The sequence below is a fragment of the Silurus aristotelis genome (genome assembly GCF_946808225.1).
Source record: "Silurus aristotelis genome assembly, chromosome: 1".
NCBI lineage: Eukaryota > Metazoa > Chordata > Actinopteri > Siluriformes > Siluridae > Silurus > Silurus aristotelis.
The window spans coordinates 5309061-5333103 of NC_139574.1; the positions used below are offsets into that span (position 1 = coordinate 5309061).

Sequence of the window (24043 nt, forward strand, 5' to 3'; positions counted from 1 at the left end):
CACACACACACACACACACACACACACACACACACACACACACACACACACACTCGATCACACTCGCACAAAGAATTGCTGCTCAGCCACATAAACCCATTTCTGTCAGATTTTGCTCGAAGGCACGTCGCAGTTGGTCTTCACAGTGCAGTGTGGAAATCTTTCTGACCGCTGCTGTACACATTATTATTCCTCTCTTATGGATCACACACACACACACACACACACACACACACACACACACACACACACACACACACACACACACACACACACGCGTGTTTTCCTACTCTGATACGACTGGATTCAACAATAAAATGAAGCATTGGCTTGACTATATGCTCTTGTTTATGGCTGAATTATTGCACATCAGTGTAATGCGCAATTGTATACTGTGTCTCATATAGTATACACATTTTTACTGGAAGTATAAGCATTTACACTACGATAGTAAGATACGTCATTACAGCACCTCAGTCATGTCAACCCCTTGTAGCCCCTCGTCTTGTCTATTGTGTGAGCAAGGATCCACTAGATTTTGTGGAGATTTGTTCCCATTCAGCCACAAGGGTGTTAGTAAAGTCAGGTACTGATGCTGGGTAGACTTTTGTCCAGTGAACATACACTGATCAGCATACCATAATGACCTTATACCATTAAAAGTGGTGAAGTGAATAACACGTATCTCTTCATCATGGCACCTGTTAGTGGGTGGATATATTTATTAGGCAGCAAGTGAACATTTTGTCCTCAAATTTGACGTGTTAAAAAGCAGGAAAAAATGGGCAAATGTAAGGATTTGAGGAGTTTGACCAATTGTGATGTCTAGATGTCCGGGTCAAAGCATCTCCAAAACTGCAGCTCTTGTGGGATTTTTCTGGTCTGCAGTTGACAGAATCTATCAAAAGTGCTCCCAGGAAGAAACAGTGGTGAACCGTGGACACGGTCGTGGAGCAAAGGTCTGATCCAACAGACGTGCTCCTGTAGCTCAAACTGCTGAAGAAGTTTATTCTGTTAATGATCGATGGATCACAAATGTTTTGTAGCAAAAGGGGGACCAACACAATATTAGGCAGATGGTCATAATGTTATGACTGATTGGTGTATATATTAAATACCAGAGGTTGTAATAAATTTCTGTAATGACATGGGCAGGATTTGGACCAGAGCCCCAGTGAATTTTTCCATTCCAGTCCATTCCAGTCCAAGTAGCCCAGATTAAGCTGTTTGATTAGAGTAGAAGACAACTGCACTCTCCCTCCTGGCTCTCGAATGAGACACAGCCAGAGAAAAAAAAGCTGATTCAGACAGGCAGGGGGGAGATAAATGAGCCTGAGGCAAAAGCACAAATAAACAGCACTAAAAGGTAGTTGTTACTGGGTCAGATCTCATGACTGTGGGTTTTTGTGTATTTCAAAAAATCCTATACAGAAAAAAACAAGGACTCCTAGAGCTTGACTTCATCAATCTTATAGTTCTTTATATACATATTACATTTTAATTACCTACTATCAATATATCTTACCTGTCTTGATGGAACTGCTGCTGTATTCATACAAACACTGTCAAAACACTGTACAGAGAAACTTCATTTAATTACCCGAGCAGCAAAATAAATCAACCTGCATGTTGTTACGCCTCAAATGTTACTAAATTCTTCTTAAGAAGACGTTCCTCCAGAGGTTTTGCTGCATATTAAACACTCTAAAAAGATAGATAGATAGATAGATAGATAGATAGATAGATAGATAGATAGATAGATAGATAGATAGATAGATAGATAGATAGATAGATAGATAGATAGATAGATAGATAGATAGATAGATAGATAGATAGGCAGGCAGGCAGGCAGGCAGGCAGGCAGGCAGGCAGACAGACAGATAACGAAAATGTTCTTCTTTTTTCGGCTGCTCCCATTAGGGGTCACCACAGCAGATCATCCGTCTCCACACCACCCTGTCCTCTACATCTGCTTCTTTCAAACCAACTACCTGCATGTCTTCCCTCACCACATCCATGAACTTCCTCCTTAGTCTTCCTCTTTTCCTCCTTCCTGGTGGGTTCATTCTCAGCATTCTTTTACCGATATACCCCATGTCCCTTCTCTGCACATGTCCAAACCATCTCATTCTCACCTCCCTCACCTTGTCTCCAAAATGTCCTACATTTGTCCTACATTTATATATATATATATATATATATATATATATATATATATATATATATATATATATATATATATATATATATATATATATACTGTACAAACTTTTTTGGAATTGGAGTTGTATTATATATATATATATATATATATATATATATATATACAGTGAGGAAAATAAGTATTTGAACACCCTGCTATTTTGCAAGTTCTCCCACTTAGAAATCATGGAGGGGTCTGAAATTGTCATCGTAGGTGCATGTCCACTGTGAGAGACATAATCTAAAAAAAAAATCCAGAAATCACAATATATGATTTTGTAACTATTTATTTGTATGATACAGCTGCAAATAAGTATTTGACCACCTGAGAAAGTCAATGTTAATATTTGGTACAGGAGCCTTTGTTTGCAATTACAGAGGTCAAACGTTTCCTGTAGTTTTTCACCAGGTTTGCACACACTGCAGGAGGGATTTTGGCCCACTCCTCCACACAGATCTTCTCTAGATCAGTCAGGTTTCTGTCCTGTCACTGTGAAACACTGACTTTGAGCTCCCTCCAAAGATTCTCTATTGGGTTTAGGTCTGGAGACTGGCTAGGCCACGCCAGAACCTTGATATGCTTCTTACAGAGCCACTCCTTGGTTATCCTGGCTGTGTGCTTCGGGTCATTGTCATGTTGGAAGACCCAGCCTCGACCCATCTTCAATGCTCTAACTGAGGGAAGGAGGTTGTTCCCCAAAATCTCGCAATACATGGCCCCGGTCATCCTCTCCTTAATACAGTGCAGTCGCCCTGTCCCATGTGCAGAAAAACACCCCCAAAGCATGATGCTACCACCCCCATGCTTCACAGTAGGGATGGTGTTCTTGGGATGGTATTAATCATTCTTCTTCCTCCAAACACGTTTAGTGGAATTATGACCCAAAAGTTATATTTTGGTCTCTTCTGACCACATGACTTTCTCCCATGACTCCTCTGGATCATCCAAATGGTCATTGGCAAACTTAAGACGTGCCTGGACATGTGCTGGTTTAAGCAGGGGAACCTTCCGTGCCATGCATGATTTCAAACCATGACGTCTTAGTGTGTTACCAACAGTAACCTTGGAAACGGTGGTCCCAGCTCTTTTCAGGTCATTGACCAGCTCCTCCCGTGTAGTTCTGGGCTGATTTCTCACCTTCCATAGGATCATTGAGACCCCACGAGGTGCGATCTTGCATGGAGCCCCAGTCCGAGGGAGATTGACAGTCATTTTTAGCTTCATCCATTTTCTAATGATTGCTCCAACAGTGGACCTTTTTTCACCAAGCTGCTTGGCAATTTCCCCGTAGCCCTTTCCAGCCTTGTGGAGGTGTACAATTTTGTCTCTAGTGTCTTTGAACAGCTCTTTGGTCTTGGCCATGTTAGTAGTTGGATTCTTACTGATTGTATGGGGTGGACAGGTGTCTTTATGCAGCTAACGACCTCAAACAGGTGCATCTAATTTAGGATAATAAATGTAGTGGAGGTGGAGATTTTAAAGGCAGACTAACAGGTCTTTGAGGGTCAGAATTCTAGCTGATAGACAGGTGTTCAAATACTTATTTGCAGCTGTATCATACAAAAAAATAGTTTAAAAATCATATATTGTGATTTCTGGATTTTTTTTTTTAGATTATGTCTCTCACAGTGGACATGCACCTACGATGACAATTTCAGACCCCTCCATGATTTCTAAGTGGGAGAACTTGCAAAATAGCAGGGTGTTCAAATACTTATTTTCCTCACTGTATATATATATATATAATACAACTCCAATTCCAAATAAGTTTTTACAGTGTGTAAAATATAAATGAAAACACAATGGAACGATTTTTGAAAATCTCATAAACCCATATTTTATTTACAATATACTATAGAAGGAATGAGGAAATTAATAATTTTAAGAAAAAAATTTTTTTTTATTTTGATGGCTGTAACACGTAAAAGAAAATTGTGACGGGCTTCCAAAGTCTGGAAAAAGTAAGTGATACTCAAATTAATTAGTTGGAGCAACATTTTACAACTAATGAGGTTAATTGTCAACAGGTCAGTAAGATGATTGATGAAAAAAGCAGAAAAGCAAAACTTTAGCATCTGGCCTCTTCAGTTCCCAGATGTTTATAGACAGAAGGCATGATGCTACCCAGCATGAACTTTTTTTTTTAACCAGTTGCAGCCATCAAATTCAACCTTATTTATTTCACCTTAAAATGGGACATAATCTCAAACATTTTTTGATAGTTTAGTTTTTTGTTTTATTGGGAATAGACAATGGATTTTTGAGATATGCAAATCATTGGATTTTTTTATTTACATTTTGCTGTGTCCCAACTTTTTTTGAAATTGGGGTTGTATAAAATACTAAACTGTAGATATTCTCAGACGTAGCTCTTCACACAGAACTTTCAGGAAGGTGCGTGGAGCTATTGGTGTTTTGTGTCAGCTGTAGATTTGAGCGCAGTTTAAGGGAGTGGTGTTTTGTTTTGTTTTGTCTCATTGTGAAATAGGAGTTATGTTACAAAGGAAAGTTTTTTTTTTGTATATGTTCTTGTGTGTGTGTGTGTGTGTGTGTGTGTGTGTGTGTGTGTGTGTGTGTGTGTGTGTGTGTATGTGTGTGTGTTTGTGTGTGTGTGTGTGTGTGTGTGTGTGTGTGTGTGTGTGTGTGTGTGTGTGTATGTGTGTGTGTGTGTGTGTGTGTGTGTGTGTGTGTGTGTGTGTGTGTGTGTGTGTGTGTGTGTGTGTTGTTTTAAATGTTTGGCTTAAATGGTAGGGTTTATTACATCAAAGTGTTTTCTCATATGAAAGACTCTTTAAGCAAATTGGATGTGAACAAATTTATCGTAAACTGTTCATTGTGAAAAAATATTGTTATAAAAATTGCGAAGATTTTCTACAAAGTAGTCGAATAATTTTACCCAAGATAACTAATTTACATTTCGGGAATTTGGCAGACGCTCTTTATTTAGTTTATGAGCAGTTTAGGGTTAAGGGGCCTTGCTCAAAAGCCCAGCAGTGGCAAATTGGTGGTGCTGGGATTTGAACTAATGACCTTCTGATCAAAATTCCAACCTCATATACCACTGCCCCACTAATCCACATTCATCTTTTCTCTAAATCAGAATACTTTATTGATCCCACAGGGAAATTATTAGGTTGCAGCTGCTCACATTTCAATAAAAACAAAGTCAAATAAAATATAAGAATTTTTAATAAAATATATTTATTAAGATACATTTTAAGCATAGATGCTGTACAATCAATGAATTTGCAATCATATTGATATTTACTATAAGAATTTTGTAGTAGCAGTGAACGAATTCAATTAAAAGTCAGACTACAATAAAACAGTTATACTAGTTATTGCGCATGAAACGATTATTGCGCTGAAATTATTGCACATAAATCGTCCAAGAAATTACATCAGTGTGGCACGAAAATCTAAAACTATATTTATATCTATCTCACACTATGGTCTATATCCTTCTCACACTGGTCTCCTCTTTCTATTTAAACCTTGATTGGAATTCTGGTGAAGCATTTCCATCCTGTCTCTCGTTGTTGATCGTTATAGCTATTCGAGCCCTGACCTCGCGTCGCACGTTATTAAACGTACGCTGTCGAAACAAAACACTACCACCACACACGCTCCGAGTGTCCGTTTTCTGATGTTGAGGAATATGATTCAAAAGAATTTGGTTTTAAAAGGCAGATATCCTGTTGTTTTTTCCTTCCATGCAGTTTTTTTTCCCTGCTGATAAGAAAGCAGTTTAATAGTCTGACCATTTATGAGACAGAACTCGTTTTCAAAGCGTCTGTTAGGTCTCTGATTTTGCATGCTGCATTGTGCGATAAGGCAAAATGCCCCCCACCCCCCACCCCACACACACACACACACACACACACACACACACACACACACACACACACACACACACACACCATTAGTGAAATAAATGGTTGATTCTGGACATGCGACAGGGTGCTGATGCTGTAGACGCTCGCTGGAATAACGCCGCTAAAAGGCTCTTTACACATGACTGTAAATGATGTCTAATTAGCTGCATTGTTCAGCGGTGGTGTCAGGTCCTTCGGGATTCTGTTAAGTGTGTGTGTGTGTGTGTGTGTGTGTGTGTGTGTGTGTGTGTGTGTGTGTGTGTGTGTGTGTGTGTGTGTGTGTGTGCTTATCTCACTGGGAGGGACAAAGCTTTATGGGAGCTCCTGATATCGTAAGCGTTTGGTTGTAAGTGTTTGCTTGCGGTTTGCAGTGTTTACTGATGTAAATATAAATGTGAATCTGTGTTTCTGTTCACCATGTGCAGTGCCTAACTCCCCCCCCCCACACCCCCCAAACTCATTCACACTCACAGAATAGTCAGAATAGAGGATTGTGTGAACATTTAAGAGGAAGAAGAAATATAAAAAGAAGAAGGAGGAAAAAAAAACATTTTAAAGTAAAATAAATTAAATATTTTTTTAGCAACACAAACACAGAGATAAACAAGGAACGCAAAAAAAAAGAACACAAAAGGAAATAAAATGTTGAAACCGGGAATAAAATTGTATTTAATTATATATATATATATATATATATATATATATATATATATTCCTGCAAAAATATTGTTATTATTATGATTGTTTTATTATTATAATTATCATCTTTATTATTATTAGTAGCAGCCATAATTGCCTCAATAATACAAATTCAATTAATTCAGATAATTACAAACAGCAAAGAATAACCTCTAGTTCAGTGCAAAAAAATGGAAAATCTGTATTATATATATATATATGAATTTTGAAAGTATCTGTCATTTTCATGTAGTTTGGTGTCTGTTTGAATCAGTGAGAATGGAGTTTGATGAGTGTGTTTAATGGTAATGTGGTGAGAAGAAGCAATAGAAATTTTCCACACTCAGTGGAATTCCGGAGGTCTATTCTATGAGAGATCACAGCTTCCCTATAGATGTTGGAATCAAATTGTGAACAGTTTTTTTGTCTGATTCATGTAGAAAATTTCAGGAATGGTCTCTTACCTTTCATGTTCATGTCTTTTTCTTTCTCCAACAGAAATCCTCCACCGAGTCTTCAGCAGCCAGAGATCTGGTCTGATCAGTTTAACGATTTCATAAGCAAGTAAGTGGAATATTGACGAGCAGTCTGTGTTTGAGTTTATAAAGCGATCCTCAATGAACACTTTTGCTACAAGTCTCAGAAGGCAGAAAGTTTCGTTGTCATATCCGGATTGTTTTCTGCCTTGCTATTCATTTTAAGCGTTCGTTTCCACTTCGTTAAAATCCTCTATGAAACCTCACACTGTATAAAGGCCACCATTTTTAAGAATCTAAATAAATATTAATGAGACTGTACTTTATTTGAAACTTGTCCTCATAGCATATACATCCACCTTGTGAACAACTAACGATAAAATTAGCATATTTATTCTCCATTCGCTTTGATAGTACCTCCACTCTCCTAGGAAGATGTTCCACTAGATTTTGGAGTGTGCTTGTGGAGATTTGTGTGAGATTCATTCAGACCTGAAGGCGTTAGTAAAGTCAGGTACTGCCTTCACATTCGTTGTTTACATTCATCCCAAAGGTGTTCAATATGGCTGGAACTCTATAGCAGGGGATCTTTCATTCCAACCCATGTAAATCAGATCTTCATGAAGCTGGCTTTGTGTACAGGAGCATTGTCATGCTGGAACAGATTTGAGTCTCCCAGTTTAAGTGAAGGGAAAACTTCATGCAAATGTATCCAAAGACGTCCTGTATAATTGTGCGCCTCTAACTTTGTAGTAACAGATTGGAGAAACGTGTATATGACTGGAAGAGTCAGGTGTCCCAATAATGTTGTCAATAAAGTGTATAATGGTGTAAAAAGCCTCTCAGTTTCTATGCTATGAATAGAATTGAGGAAGGCTTTTGTCACTGTCCCAAAAAAAAAAAACATTTTGTTTTTTACAGTTTAAGTAGAAATAGTTAGAAGAACCCAAGAATTGCAGTGTTTTGTTTGCTTTATCTAAGAATCTTTAGTGTTATTTTGTTGTATGGTATTTCTTTCTCAGTAAAAGTTTGGTTTCAGTCTTGAGTCTAAAATTCAGACAAATTAGAACAACCAAAAAAGGAAAAAGAAATCACATGATTAAGGGACTAGGAAACAAATCAGTTCATTCCATCCACCCTCCATTGTCTTGTGTGTTGTCATGGTTTTGCCCTCCTCACTCTAATGTAATCACCTTCAGCAGTCATAGATCATGTGAAATTATTATTTTTTCATGAAATTTATATACGTTGTCTGTGTTATGCGAAGAACCGTGTCCTGATACATCAGACTGGTTCCAGCATCTCCCAGTTTACATAGAAGGTCTGCCTCAAATCTCTTCTCTGATCTGTTGGTGGAAAAACACCTCCTTGATGACTCACTAGCAGTTTTAAAACGATGACTAAAAACCTTCCTCTTGCTGAAGCTTTTCTAAATTCAAACCATTTATAGACTGATGGTGGATTTAATCTGAGAACTGATGAACCAGTATCAAGATGTATATACTGATAGACTTCATAGTGATCCTGTCCCTTTCGTCTTACCTTCATCCTGATACATCCTGATACCAAGCCCCCCCCCACACCACTACTGTGGAAGATTAAACGGGTTTAAACGGGTTTCCTTTTAAGTCCGATTCCTCTCAAGGTTTCTTTCACATACCATCTGTAGGAGTTTTTTCTTGCCACTGTTGCCACTGGCAAACTCATTAAGGATAAATGTGTATTTAATAGTCCTAAAATGTATATTCACTTTTTTGTTTATTTGTTTCTGTAAACAATTCTGGAACAATTCTCATTGTTAGAAGCGGCGTACAAATACATTTTTATTGAATTTGTCGTACTTTTCACCAAATCTTTTTTTTTTAACAGTTATTTATATATTTTTCTTTAGTGTGCAAGTGGATAATATCATTTTACATTATACAAACGTTTCTTTTGAGATTTTTGGGTCATACCAAGATTTGATCCCATCATCAAGTCCATCTGGGATTATATGGAAAGACGAAAAAGAAATACCAAATACCAAAAAAAAACAAGAAAAAAAAAATCGTAGCACAGTAGAATAACAGTAGTGTGAAAGATTTTGGGACAAGCATTTATTAACTGGATCAAATCAAAACATTGGAGGGAACACAGTTTCACCATCACGCTTTGTCCTGGCTACATTTTGGAGGATTACATTTTTTTGTTATTTACAGTTAGATTTCTTCAAGAGTCTTGGAGATGCTGCTACATTTTGTGGATTGTTTCTGTCTGTTCATGTATTTTCACATGGACTTGACTATGGTGACAGATCTCAGATCTTGGTATTGAAGTCTGAGGTCTAGAAATCTCACTGAATTATCATTACACCTTTTGTAAATGTAAACTGATTGATTTAAATAACAATCTATTTCTTAGACATATGCACAGTACTGTATCCACTGTATAGATGCGCTGTTTATCTACAAAAAGCCCTGATCCGATTTGACCCTTCACTCACCTTGTGCTTCATCCAGGTGTCTAATTAAGGACTTTGAGCTTCGGCTGTATGTTCAGGATCTCTTCCAGCATGCCTTCATTAAACAGATCACAGGCCAGGAAGAAACTCTACAGAAACAGCTGACCGAGCTCATCGAACTCAACCACCAGATAGGAGTTATTGAGAAAACCAGGTAAGTCTAGAAACTCCCAGTGTGAAATCTCCCAGTGTGAGCCTACAGGTATTCTAGTAGCTCTACATTTTGAAAATATAGGTATTAAACAAAAAACAGACCTTTATTGTAAATCTAATATGATTATAGCAGTGTACTACTGGATTCTGTGAGAATCTGATTGGTCAGAAAGTGGTGGTAAATGTTTCCATTATGTTGATGGTAATTAGAAATGCAATGAGGTTTTGAATTATGAAAGAATCTTCGTTTACGTTTATGAGATTTTTGCAAAAGCCCTCACCCAGTGTGACTTACAGTTATCTAATGTGTATGATGGAGCAGTTGATGGTTAAGAGCTTTACTCAAAGGCCCACCAGTGGCAGCTTGGTGGTGCTGATATTTAAACTCACAATCATCCAAACAGAAATTCAACACCTCAACAACTGAACTACTACATTTCTAGTGCCAGGAAAAGTCTTCAGAGTCGGTTTAAACTGCAATTATCATAAACAGGCTTCTACAATGGCGTAGGACTACACTTGCCATGAATAGTTTGCATTTGTGTCCTTGAACACTTGAAAACCTCATCAATAAAGGAACTATAATGAATAAATATTCAGTGTAGCCCAGATGAGGATGGGTTCCATTCTACGCCTGGTTTTTTTTTTCCAAATGTTTCTTTCTAATATAATCGTAGGGAGTTTTTTTTTCCAGGCTTTTAACATTTTAAATGTATTTAACGTATATTTGTAATCCACTTACAGTATTTTTGTAAAGCTGCTGTTGGACAATGTGCACTGTTGAAAGCGCTCTACAATTGAATTGAATTGATGCTTTGAGCTTCTTTAGTGTCGTGCTGTATTTTTTTTTTTCCCCCCACACAAAAAGCAGACTCATAAGGAAACTGCTGATTAAAGCTACATATAACTTAACTAAAGACTGAAAAAAAGTTCTAGTTGTAATTTTTTTTTTTTATTTTACAATACTTGATTGGTCTCCTTTGCAAATCCCAGTGAGTGTTAGCAAGCACACCAGGAGTCAGAGCACCAGATCAACATTGATACAAGCCCCCTTGAACATAGAGGGTTAAGGGCCTTGCTCAAGGGCCCAAAGAGTGGCTTTTGAACCCCTCACCTTCCGATCAGTTACTCAGAGCCTTAACTATTGAGCTATAGAGAGTAATGGTGTGCTTTGGGATGTGAGAAGCAAGAAACGTAACAGTGACTCTTCTGTTCTTTGCATTTTTTTGATGATTATTTTGTCTTTTAAGTGATATTACGACATTAATGTAAATAGGCAGGAATTATTGGAATCAGGATTATTACATTCTCTAATGTCAGGTTTGTGTCTGGAGGATGGTTTTACCTTATTTTTCATAATTAGTTACCTTGCACTGATCTAACCTAAAGATATTTAGAGTTTAAATACCAGTGGAATTTGAGAGTGTTAATCTTTGTACAGTGGTCATACACAACTTTATGCTAAGCGGTGTCTGATTCCCCTTTGTTATTGAGCACCCGTCTGTCCAGTTTCTCACTCGATCTTCCAAAAAGGCTCTGCATCTCAAACGTTCACATCGATCCTGTTCTAGAAGCCCTCAAGGAAAGACCGGGAGAACAGTAAGTGATAAAAGGTAGGAGATATGCCAGGCTACGTCAAACCGCTCTGGGCTACCAAATATTGCTTTCCTGTAGAACTATATAGGCTGGTCGCTAAAACTCCTTTGTGAAACATGTAGTTTTTTGCAAATGATTTGCCACTTGCTTGTTTAATCTTCTTTTTCTGTGCAATCACTTGCTCTGTTCGCTTCAGCCTGTGAATCTGAAATGGTTCAGAAACTCTGACAAGCAGACCGAACCAAAGTGACCTTTAAATTTTAAACACTTTTAATTGTTTAGCTGATCTGTTCACCATTCACCCAGGAAGATCGTCTGGGTTCTGGTGCTTCTTGTTTGTAAAGGAAAGGAGAAGCTTACAAAAGATCAAATGTTAACACACACACACAAAAAAAAAAAAACACAAGGAACTGATGAGTATCATGCATCTATGAAGCAAACTCATCTTTAGCATTCTTTATTTGTCAGAAATGTCCATGTTTGAGCATTTTAAATATCAGACTGCACTTTAACAAACAGTGTGAGCTGTACTGTAGTTTTTGTGCTGGATTTGGGTTTGTGTGTGGATTCAGTCAAGGATCTGCATTCTTTTGTTTTCTGAAGACCTCCAATGAAAATGATTTGTATAATGTCATATTTACTAACTTAATACACACTATACAAGTTTTGATTAACTTATATACTATACCACTTTGATTATAAGTCCATTCAGTGTTTATGGTGTATTTGTAATATTAATTCATTGTCTAAAGAAATACTGTGTAGCGATCAGGCTGAAAATGGAACCTTAAGTCAAGTTTATTTCTATTGCGCTTTTCACAACAGACATCGTCTCAAAGAAGATTTACAGAATTTAAGAGTGAAGTTGAACGATGTGTATTTATCCCTGATGAGCAGCCATGGTGACTGTGGCAAGAAAAAACTCCCTTAGATGAATTTTACTTCTTATAAAATGTCTCCAAGATCTTCATCTCGATGCCTCTCATCTGGATAGAATTTTCTTCAATTCGAGACCATTACCTGCTGAAGAGGATGTTTTAGACACAAGAACCATGAAATCAAATTTGGACTGTAATTAAAGTAAACAGTCTGCCACAATGGATTATGGTTACAATTGCCATGAACTGCTCCAGTGCCATCACTAAACCCTGGTGGCTTCGTCCCAGTGTTAAACCAATGCAGGATTGGACACTTTGTATATATTAGGTTAATAAAATCTACATTGGTCTGTAACAACCCCACTACACTACACTACTATCACTACATTTGCTTTAAGTACTTGAAAGTAATTGTATTTTTACCACAATTACGATTTCTTACCATTTATTTCGATTTTGTATTTATTCGAAGTTGATTTCTTTAGCGTTTTTCACAATGGACATTGTCTTAAATCAGCTTTACAGGATGTATGAATTATAGAACAAAAATGTTAATAGAAGTGAATTGTGTATTTATCCCCGATGAGCAAACCTGTGGCGACTGTGGCAAAGAAAAACTCCCTTGATGGTACGAGGAAGAAACCTCAAGAGGAAAACCAGACTCAGAAGGGGAACCCGTCCTCATCTGACACCAAGTGTGTGATTACAAAACAATGAAAACAATACAAACATCGGAGAGTGAGAAATATCATGAGCACTGGAGTGTGCGATTATGAGTAATGAACTTTCTAAAGTCTTCTACATGCAGGTGGAGTTGTGTTGAGCTCCTGAGCAACTCTTAAATTAGATCTGAGATCATTGAGGATTCATCACCAACTCCTCCATGCCCGAGGCTTATAATGAGAACGTGAAAGAAGTTTGTTTGAAATCTTTGCAAAACGATAAAATCACATGTACATAGGTATTTACAGCCTTTGAAATGAGCAGGTTGCCTCTATCATCCATGAAAGGAAGAAGTTTGGAACCACCAGGAGCTTAGTTAGGGAGTTGACCAAGAACCAGATATTTACTCTGAAAGAGCTCCAGCATTTATCTATGTGAAAAGAGGAGAACCTTTCAGAAAAACAACCATCTCTGCAGCACAGGCCTGCATGGTAGAGTGGCCAGATGAAAGTCACTTCTCAGTCAAAGGCACCTGGAGTTCACCAAAAGGCACCTGAAGTACTCTCAGACTATAAGAAACAAAGATTGAAGGAAAAATTAATGCATCAATATACGGAGACGTCCTTGATGAAAACCTTCTCCAGAGCACTCTGGATCTCAGACTGGTTCATCTTCCAACAGGACAACAGCCCTAAGCACACAGTCAAGATAACAAAGGAGTGTCTACAGGACGACTCTGTGAGTCCAGACTAGAACCTGATTGAACATCTCTGGAGAGATCTGAAAATGGCTGAGCACCGACGCTCCTGATGGAGCTTGAGAGGTTCTGCAAAGAAGAATGAAAGAAAATAGGTGCATCAAGCTTGTAGCATCAAACTCAAAAAGACTTGAGGCTGTAATTGGTGCTGAAGGAGCTTCGACAAAGTATTGAGCAAAGACTGTAAATACTTACAGTATGTACATGTAATTTGTTTTTGTTTTTTTATCAATTTGCCAAAATTTCAAACACTCCTTTCATGTTGTCATTATGGTTTAGAATGTTGAGGAAATAAAAAAAGCTGTAACATAACAAAATGTGCAAAAAGTGAATACTTTCCAGATGCACTGTAACTGTTTTTAGTGTCACGCTGGTAACTGAACCTCACATCATATTAATATATTAATACAAAAAAATTTCAAATGTTGTTCTTTAATGAATGTATCCAGGCTGAAGATCCACCATATAGAACACAAGCAGAGAAAAGATGATGATGATCAGGTGATCAGGAACGTCTCTGTTCTCAGTCATCACTGACTCCCTTTGTCTCATCCACGTTAACCCCAGACTTCTTACTGTCTTCTGACTTGCTTGTTGTTAGCTTTATAAACTAGCCTATATCTGAGGTGTGTGAGGGACAGGAAACGATACACCAGCGGTTGACTGAAAATGGCACGCAATAAAAAGAAAAAACATTGGATGGAGTTTGCTTTGTGCACAAGCGCCTTGTCTTGGTGGGTCTTTGCGTCTCCTTGTTCAAAAGAAGGGAACACACATCCAAAGATGTCCTATAGAGTTGTGTGGGATGTTTGTGGAACATTTTGGGGAAGAACATAGAACATCAACTGAAACGATATAAAAAAAACAGGCCAAGGTTTTGTCATGTCGTTTGTTCCTTTCTTTGGCAGAAATGACATATGTACAGATGTACAGAAGTAACATCTGTAGCACTTAGTGATTCTCCTCTGTCTTGCGCTTCAGACGTTGTGCTTCGGTGTGCTCTAGTAGTTACCGATCATAAACCACGTGAGAGTTCACTTTCCACCTTGTGCCTGTAAATTTTATTTTAGTTGCTATTGATGCTTTTGTGCAGTAGTTACATAACAGTTTATTTGTTTTTAGTCATTTAATATTAGAAAATTCTAGATATTTGCAAGAACGTGAGTAATTTATATAATATTACAAAATACACATGAGTATTTTACAGCCCACAGCTGCATTCACCCATCGGATCGTGTTTGCCTCTGGTCAAGGTCTGTGTTTGTGCAGGTCTCTAGTGTACAGTACATTCAAATTGACTGATTTGCTTCAATGCAAATTTGGAACCAAATCCAGCCTTTATGGCCATCTTAGAAACCCAAGTTTTTTTTTTTCCGTCATAAGACTTTATCTTACAAGTGTATCAAAGCTTGAGAATCTCAGAATTACACAGACTTATACAGGATTAAATTAAGGCTTTTTAAAATGACTGTTTATTTAATATTTTTGGTTGCTGTTTTTTGCAGACACGAACGAATTCACACTAAAAAAGGCAACAACATGAAGTCTTCGAGTGACGAACCTGATGACATGCATGATATGGCAGCGCTGGAAGTGCTTGATGAAGTATGAATAAATTTTTATTGCCACCTCGCATTTAAGACTCGGACTATTATAAAATAAACCAAAACAAACAAAGACATAACAAAACTCTGTATAAACACACTACAGACTATTACTCTATCTATCTATCTATCTATCTATCTATCTATCTATCTATCTATCTATCTATCTATCTATCTATCTATCTATCTATCTATCTATCTATCTGTCTGTCTGTCTGTCTGTCTGTCTGTCTGTCTGTCTGTCTGTCTGTCTGTCTGTCTGTCTGTCTGTCTGTCTATCTATCGTCTGTCTGTCTGTCTGTCTGTCTGTCTGTCTGTCTGTCTGTCTGTCTGTCTGTCTGTCTGTCTGTCTGTGTATCTAATTGTAAATGATTAGTGCCCCACAGCAGCTCCATTTTTAACCATCAGACAACAAAATAAACTAAATAAACAGTTTAGTGAACAGTGTGTGTGTGTGTGTGTGTGTGTGTGTGTGTGTGTGTGTGTGTGTGTGTGTGTGTGTGTGTGTATTACGTATACTGATGGATCCACACTGATGGATGATGGCGTAGTTTTCCAGCAGCGTACTGAAAGATACGAATCAGTCACATGGCTGCAGATGGATTTCCCACATATTTACTGAGAGGAATTTTGATGCTCACTTTATTTCTCTCGTCCCTGCAGCGATGAAGGCAGACGATAGGCCGAGACGCAGACAAATCAATCTTTTTGTCTGAAAGATGTGGAGTTTTTTTTGTATTTCTTTTAATACACAGTTAAAAAAAAAAAAGCACACACAATTGAATTGAATTGAATTAATTTTTATTTGTATTGCACTTTTAACAATGAACATTGTCTCAGAGCAGCTTTGCACAGATTATGTGGTGATAAACATTAATAAATGTATAATTTTATAAGTGTAAGTTTGTCCCTGATGAGTGAGCCGGTGGAGACTGTGGTGAAGGAAAAACTCCCTGAGACGGCATAAGAAAGAAACCTAGAGAGGAAGGTTGTTGTTTCAAATCCCAACATCACCAAGCTGAAAAAGCTGGACCCCTGAGCAAGGCTCTTGACCCTCAATTGCTCAGCTGTAAAAAGGCTTCTGCCAAATGCCATAAATGTCAATAATATTAATGGAGTATAAAGTATTGTGCTGTATAGTGTAATGTGCAGAGTTATGTATGGGACATTCTCCTCTTTTTCTCTCTCTCTCTTTCCCTCACACACACACACACACACACACACACACACACACACACACACACACACATACACACACATACACAAATACACAAGTGATTTTATATTGAAAGTGTTCTTTGGATATAATTAGATAGACAGAAATGAAGGATGCGTATGTGTGTATGTGTGTGTGTGTGTGTGTGTGTGTGTTTGTGTGTAACATCTGTTTGCCTCTTCATAAGAACACAGTGACGGAGCATCTGCAGAAGCGCTACGCCAACGAGCAGATCTACACGTATGTGGGAGACATCCTTATCGCAGTCAACCCCTTCCACGAGATCAATCTCTACACTCCTGAGGTGTGTGTGTGTGTGTGTGTGTGTGTGTTAATGTGGTATGCACTAGAAACCTAAACCCCCTTTATATTTCATTATAGATAACATCAGCATCCTTTTCTCTCTTTCTCTTCCTCCGGCGTTTAATCTCATTTCATTTCCTTGTTGCAAACGGTTTATATTTCAGTCATTTGCATTCGTATTAGCGGTTTGTCATATTGTTATTATTGTTATTACTATTATGATTATTATGATTATTATGATATTTATCACTTCTTAGCACTCAAAGATGTATATCGGTGCCAAGCGTCCGGTGAATCCTCCGCACATATTTGCCATCGCTGACGTCGCCTACCAGTCCATGGTGTCCTCCAACGCTGACCAGGTGACTCAAAGCAACACTAACGAGATAAAAAAAAAACAGCTTAAAACAATAATTCAACTGCAAGAGGTGCTTGCTGAGATCATGAGATTATACTTCCAGGATCGAGGGATTTTTCCATGATAAAGGATTTTGTTTGGAATCAATCAAATTTTCTTTTATAATGAAAATCTAATGGCAGGTGTTGAATTCTAATGATAAACATATGATCAAATAGATTCAAGATATAAAGCAGAAATTAAAAAATACAATTTATAAAATATTCCACTAATGATATTTTATTTAAGTACAAGTAAAGTGTCTAAAAATACTTCTAACAAAACATATTTGGGTAAATGTAAAATTACAAATTTTAAAAACTATTTTTAAAAGTAAAAGTACACAAAAAACTACTCAATAACAGTAACGCAACCTGAGAGTAAACCTCATAAAAATCCATTCTTATTAAATTGTATTACATTTTCAACACTGAGAGTAAAAAATACACGATATCAAATTGTCCTTATTGATTCAGCAATATTTATATTTAAATATTTATAGACATATTTCACACAAACATCAAATACAATCAAATTCAATCTCTACTAACTAAAACATATATATATATATTATATAACATTTTCCATTCCACAGTGTGTTCCCATTTGCTTTTAAAATAACCTCCATTCTTTTGGGAAGATGTTCCACTAGATTTTATAGAGGTTTGTGCTAATTGCTCCACAGAGTGTGAGTAAAGTCAGGTAGTGATGTAGGTGAGAAGGTGAGGAGCCCCGGGGGTGCAGTCAGCATTCACATTCATCCACAAGGTGTTCAATAGTGTTTGAGCTCTCTAGCAGGAGATGTATAGCTCTATATAAGTATATTAGCAATGATGGTTGATCTTCCTCTTTGTGTGCAGTGTATAGTAATCAGTGGAGAAAGTGGAGCCGGGAAGACAGAAAGCGCTCACCTCCTGGTCCAGCAGCTCACCGCCCTTGGCAAGGTCTCACCAAGTTTTTATTTTTATTCTGTTTGTACATTATTGTTCAACCCAAACCTAATGGAAGAGTTATAACGCATTATACACAGCATCAGTGTGTTATTAAAATGAATAAGCAGTGTTCCTGATGCTGACTGCTTAAAAGTTCTTCAATGGAAAATTAAAGTCTTGTCATGTTGTCTACAGGCCAACAACCGGACTCTCCAAGAGAAGATCCTGCTTGTGAACAACCTTGTCGAGGCATTCGGAAACGCTTGCACGGTCATAAATGATAACTCCAGCCGCTTTGGGAAATATTTGGAGATGAAGTTCACGGGTGGAGGAACGGTGGTGGGAGCGCAGATCTTTGAATACCTGCTGGAGAAATCCCGTGTGATTCACCAGGCTGCGTGAGTGTTGTTGAGTGACTGGTGAATGTTGACTGAGTAGTAGTAACAGTAATAGTAGCAGTAAATGTTGCAGTACAAATAGTATTTTTCTTCTTCTTCTTTTGGCTTCTCCAATTAGGGGTCGCCACACAGCAGTTCATCCATCTCCATATCCCCCCTGTCCTGCACAACTCCTCTCTCCACCCTGTCGTACGCTTTCTCTAAATCCACAAACACACAATGGAACTCCTTCTGTCCTTCTCTATACTTCTCCATCAACATCCTCAAAGCAAACAATGTGTCTGTGGTGCTCTTCTTAGGCAGGAAACATTACTTTTGCTCACAGATGGTCACCTCTTCTCTCAGCCTGGCTTCCACTACTCTTTCCCATAACTTCATGGTGTGACTGATCAACTTAATTCCCCTGTAGTTACTGCAGGTCTGTACATCTACCTTATTCTTAAAGATCAGTACCAGTACACTCCTTCTCCATTCCTCAGGCATCCTCTCACCTTCCAGAATCTTGTTAAACAATCTGGTTAAAAACTCCACTGCCATCTCTCCTAAACATCTCCACGCTTCTACCGGTATGTCATCTGGTGCATCTCCTTGTACCCCTGCCTACTTTTCTCATCTCTCTGTCGATCCCAATTCTGTTTCTCCAACCTCTTTCTCCTTATGCTCTCCTGCACTTCCTCATTCCACCACCACGTCTCTTTGTCTTCCTTTCTATTTCCAGATGTCACACCAAGTACTTTTCTAGCTGCCTCCCTCATCACTCCTGCAGTAGTTTCCCAATCATCCAGCACCTTTTTACCACCACTGAGCCCCTGTCTGACCTCTTCCCTGAACCTCACACTACAGTTTCCACCATCTTATTATTCTTTCAGTCCTCACTCTCCTCCTCTTCTTCTTCGCCTCCAAAACCATCCTACAGACCCCCGTCTGATGCTGTCTAGCTACACTGTCCCCCGCCAACACCTTACAGTCTCCAATCTCCTTCAGGTTGCATCTCCTACATAGAACATAGTTCACCTGTGTGCTCCTTCCTCTACTCTTATACGTCACCCTATGATCCTTCTTCTTCTTAAAATAAGTGTTCACCACTGCCATTTCCATCCTTTTAGCAAAATCCCCTATAAGCACTGATGACATTTATCATCACCTCTTCAACTTCCAGCTTCACGATCATCACCCTATCAGAAACTCTCTTCACCTCCACTACACTCTTACTGTACTCTTCCTTCAGAATCACCCCTACACCATTTCTCTTTCCATCCACACCATGATAGAACCTTTTCCACTTGTTCTCTTGAACACAGTAATAATAGCAGTAGGAGTGATAATGTTATTATAGAAGTAGCAGTAACAGTAGAAGTGGTAATATTAGTAGTAGTAATAATAAAATTAGCAGTAATAATAACCATAATAGTAGTTGCAGTAGTAATAGTAGTGGTATTATTAGCAGTAATATTTGTAAAAGTAATAGTACAAGTAATAATTGTAAACGTAATAATAGTAGTAATGATAGTAGTAGTAAAATAGTAGTAATAGTAGAAGAACTAGCAGTAGTAGAAGTAGTCATAATAGTAATAATACAAGTATGTGTAGTAGTAGTCACTATGGAGAAGGGCATCTACTAAATGCAGTAAATGTAAATATAAATAAAAGTAGTAGTAGTAATATTAATACTATTATTATTAGTAGTAGTAGAAGTAATTTTAGTAGTAATATTAGTAATTAGAAGTACTAGTAGTAGAATTAGTATTGGTACTATTAGTATTAGTAGAAGTGGTAGTAGTAATAATATGAGTAGTAGCAGTAGTAGGAATGATGTAGGAGCGCAAATTTGCTGGAGAAATGGAACATCATTCACCAGGCTGTGTGAGCGTCACTTCTGAAAGCCCAAAAAAGCTTTCTGAGCATAATTCTCTATTATACTTATTCCCTTTTAGCAACAGTGTGACCTCAGGAGAAAAGGCGTGACCTCAGGAGCAGGGAATGTCTGGGTGTAAATAGATTTTCTTTTAGTGGAAACATAAATCTGCACGTACTTGAGAGTGAAGTGTTTTTAAAAGAACCAAATGAATAGCGCAATCAGGCGAGTCATTCATCCAATGCCAACCCTGAAATCGCGCTGATGCCAAAGCAAAAACATGGAGGATAATTACAGAGGAAACATGCAGTAATTACAAACCTACAGATTGACGGAGACGGATTATGCAAAGCCTCGTTACTTTCCCCATAGACACACACACACACACACACATATCCACATGTGTGTGTGTGTATATATATATATAGTTCAAATACCAGCAAAATATATGTGCTTAATATGCTAAAATTCCCCCTTGTGCTTCAAAAAAAAGGTCTGAATCATCATGGTCTGGAGATTTTTACGAGACCACACAAGGGGACTTAGTATCAAAACTGCAGCAGGTCCTGTAAGCTGTGAGGTAAAGCCTCCATGGGTCAGACCTGTTTGTCCAACACATCCCATAGACGCACGATCGAATTGAGATTGAATTTGGAGGCAGAGTCAACACCCTGTACACTTCGTCATGTTCCTCAAACAATTCCTAAACTATATATTGCAGTGGGGATGTGCAGGAAACCATTATCTAGCTGAAACAGGCCACTGCTATGAGAGAACACCAGTGTTATGAATAGTTATAACTCAGTGGGATTTCTGGTCTCCGGGAGAAACATTAAAACTACTGACTGTACAATCCCTCTTTTTCCTCTAACAGCGGAGAGCGTAATTTCCACATTTTCTACTACATCTACGCCGGCCTGGCCGAGAGAAAGAAGCTGGCTCACTACAAGCTTTCCGACAATACCACTCCAAAGTAGGTTCTTAACATTGCACTGTACCCTCAAAGCTTTATTTAAAAAACGTCTTTAAGAACTGTTTTACTGCTCACTTCAGGTACCTTCAGAACGAAAACATCAAGCTTGTGCCTGACATTGTAGGCAACGAATCCTACAAGGAGCAGTTCGAAGCGGTGGAGCAGTCTTTCAAAGTCATCGGCTTCACCCTCGAGGTAATACACGTCATGGTGTAGATGATGTAGAGCAGAGGTGCCCAATACGTCGATCGCGATCTACCGGTCGATCACAAAGGTAGTGTGGGTAGATCCCATGCCATTAAAAATATAGATATTTATTTATGTATTTTTTTATAGTAGGTAGATCATTTTAACTTTTTAACATTTCCTATGTAGCTCGCATGCTAAAAAAGTGTGTGCACCCCTGACTTTAGCATTAGCATGACCAGTGAACCATTAGCATTAGAGTCAAAATAACATGACACAAGTCTAAAAAGCTAACAAGCAATGAAAGCAATGGCGTATAGTATAGTATATACATATATATAATATATACATATATATATATACTATATACATATATATACTATATACTATATACATATATATACTATATACTATATACATATATATATACTATATACATATATATACTATATACTATATACATATATATATACTATATACTATATACATATATATATATACTATATACATATATATATACTATATACATATATATACTATATACTATATACATATATATATACTATATACATATATATACTATATACTATATACATATATATATACTATATAATATACATATATATACTATATACATATATATACTATATACATATATATACTATATACATATATATACTATATACTATATACATATATATACTATATACATATATATACTATATACTATATACATATATATACTATATACTATATACATATATATACTATATACTATATACTATATACTATATACATATATATACTATATACATATATATACTATATACTATATACATATATATACTATATACTATATACATATATATACTATATACATATATATACTATATACTATATACATATATATACTATATACTATATACATATATATACTATATACTATATACATATATATACTATATACATATATATACTATATACTATATACATATATATACTATATACATATATATACTATATACTATATACATATATATACTATATACATATATATACTATATACTATATACATATATATACTATATACATATATATACTATATACTATATACATATATATACTATATACATATATATACTATATACTATATACATATATATACTATATACTATATACATATATATACTATATACTATATACATATATATACTATATACTATATACATATATATACTATATACTATATACATATATATACTATATACTATATACATATATATACTATATACATATATATACTATATACTATATACATATATATACTATATACATATATATACTATATACTATATACATATATATACTATATACATATATATACTATATACTATATACATATATATACTATATACTATATACATATATATATACATATATATACTATATATATATATATATATATATATATATATATATATATATATATATATATATATTTTTTTTTTTTTTTTTTAGTAGTAATAAAACTTGAACTATTTAGGAGTAATAGAAGTATTCCTTTTTTGTAGTTATAGAACTATTATTAGTAATAGTAATAGTAGAAGTAGTTGTACTAGTAGGAGAAATAGAACTAGTTAGTTGTTAGTTCTGTAGTAATAATTCTAGAAAAAGTAGAAGTAGGTGCAGTATTAGTAGTAGTAATAGTAGAAGTAATAGAAGTAGTTATTGTAGTAGTAGGAGTAATAAACTCTAGTACTAGTAGTATTAGTAGTAATAGAACTAGTAGTAGTAAAAATAATACAAGTATTATTATTTTTACTATTTACAGTGGAACCCGGTTATCTCGTGCTCGGTTCCCTCGACAACCCTATTAAGTCGACGTTTTTGAAGTGGAAACGCCAAATTCATTTTTTATCGGTTATGTCGAACCCTGATATCTCGAGCACAAGGGGGGAAAATATTTGCCATTTAACGTCAGTTATCTCGGTGCAGCCGCAGAAGAACTCGCGGAAGTGGCGGAAAAATCAAACCTTACAGCTGCTCCAGGTGTTGTATTGTATACTGGTGAATCTCTGCTGTTAGTTAGTGCTAGTGTTCGTAGTGTTAGTAGGGGCGCGGCGCGGCTTTGGGAAGAAAAGAGCAGCCGTTGAGAGAGTGCCGGTGGGAAGACACGTACCAGGATACACATGCGGATAACAACGACCGCCGTGAACCAACATATACCAACAATAACGGACAGTGAGAGTGTGGAAGTTCAAATAGGAGCTGGTGATGAGGATAAACGAGCACCATATGTGCGCGATTAAAGCCGGGAGCTTCAGAGAAAGCGGCCGAGAAAACACCTGCCACGCTGAAGGGGGCCGAAGGGGGCGTGGCAGGTGGATTCCTGACAGATAA

General features: G+C 36.9%; 1 protein-coding gene across 6 annotated transcripts in view; it reads left to right on the top strand.

Annotated features, from left to right (window-relative positions):
- myo3a (myosin IIIA) overlaps positions 1-24043 on the top strand; it is a gene marked incomplete at its 3' end in the record, with an annotated part of 103949 nt that overhangs the window by 50676 nt on the left and 29230 nt on the right. For 5 of the 6 annotated variants that reach the window (XR_014534018.1, XR_014534019.1, XM_083543885.1 and 2 more), the window contains 9 exons: positions 7255-7320; positions 9731-9886; positions 15285-15384; positions 16787-16903; positions 17160-17264; positions 18160-18243; positions 18427-18629; positions 21359-21457; positions 21538-21652. Coding sequence is in view for 4 of the 6 variants with exons in the window: in XM_083543885.1 (XP_083400011.1) it covers positions 7255-7320; positions 9731-9886; positions 15285-15384; positions 16787-16903; positions 17160-17264; positions 18160-18243; positions 18427-18629; positions 21359-21457; positions 21538-21652 (1045 nt within the window). Of the gene's footprint in view, positions 1-7254; positions 7321-9730; positions 9887-12946; positions 13055-15284; positions 15385-16786; positions 16904-17159; positions 17265-18159; positions 18244-18426; positions 18630-21358; positions 21458-21537; positions 21653-24043 lie in introns of those variants that run through there. The other variant, XM_083543888.1, reaches the window with a different exon arrangement.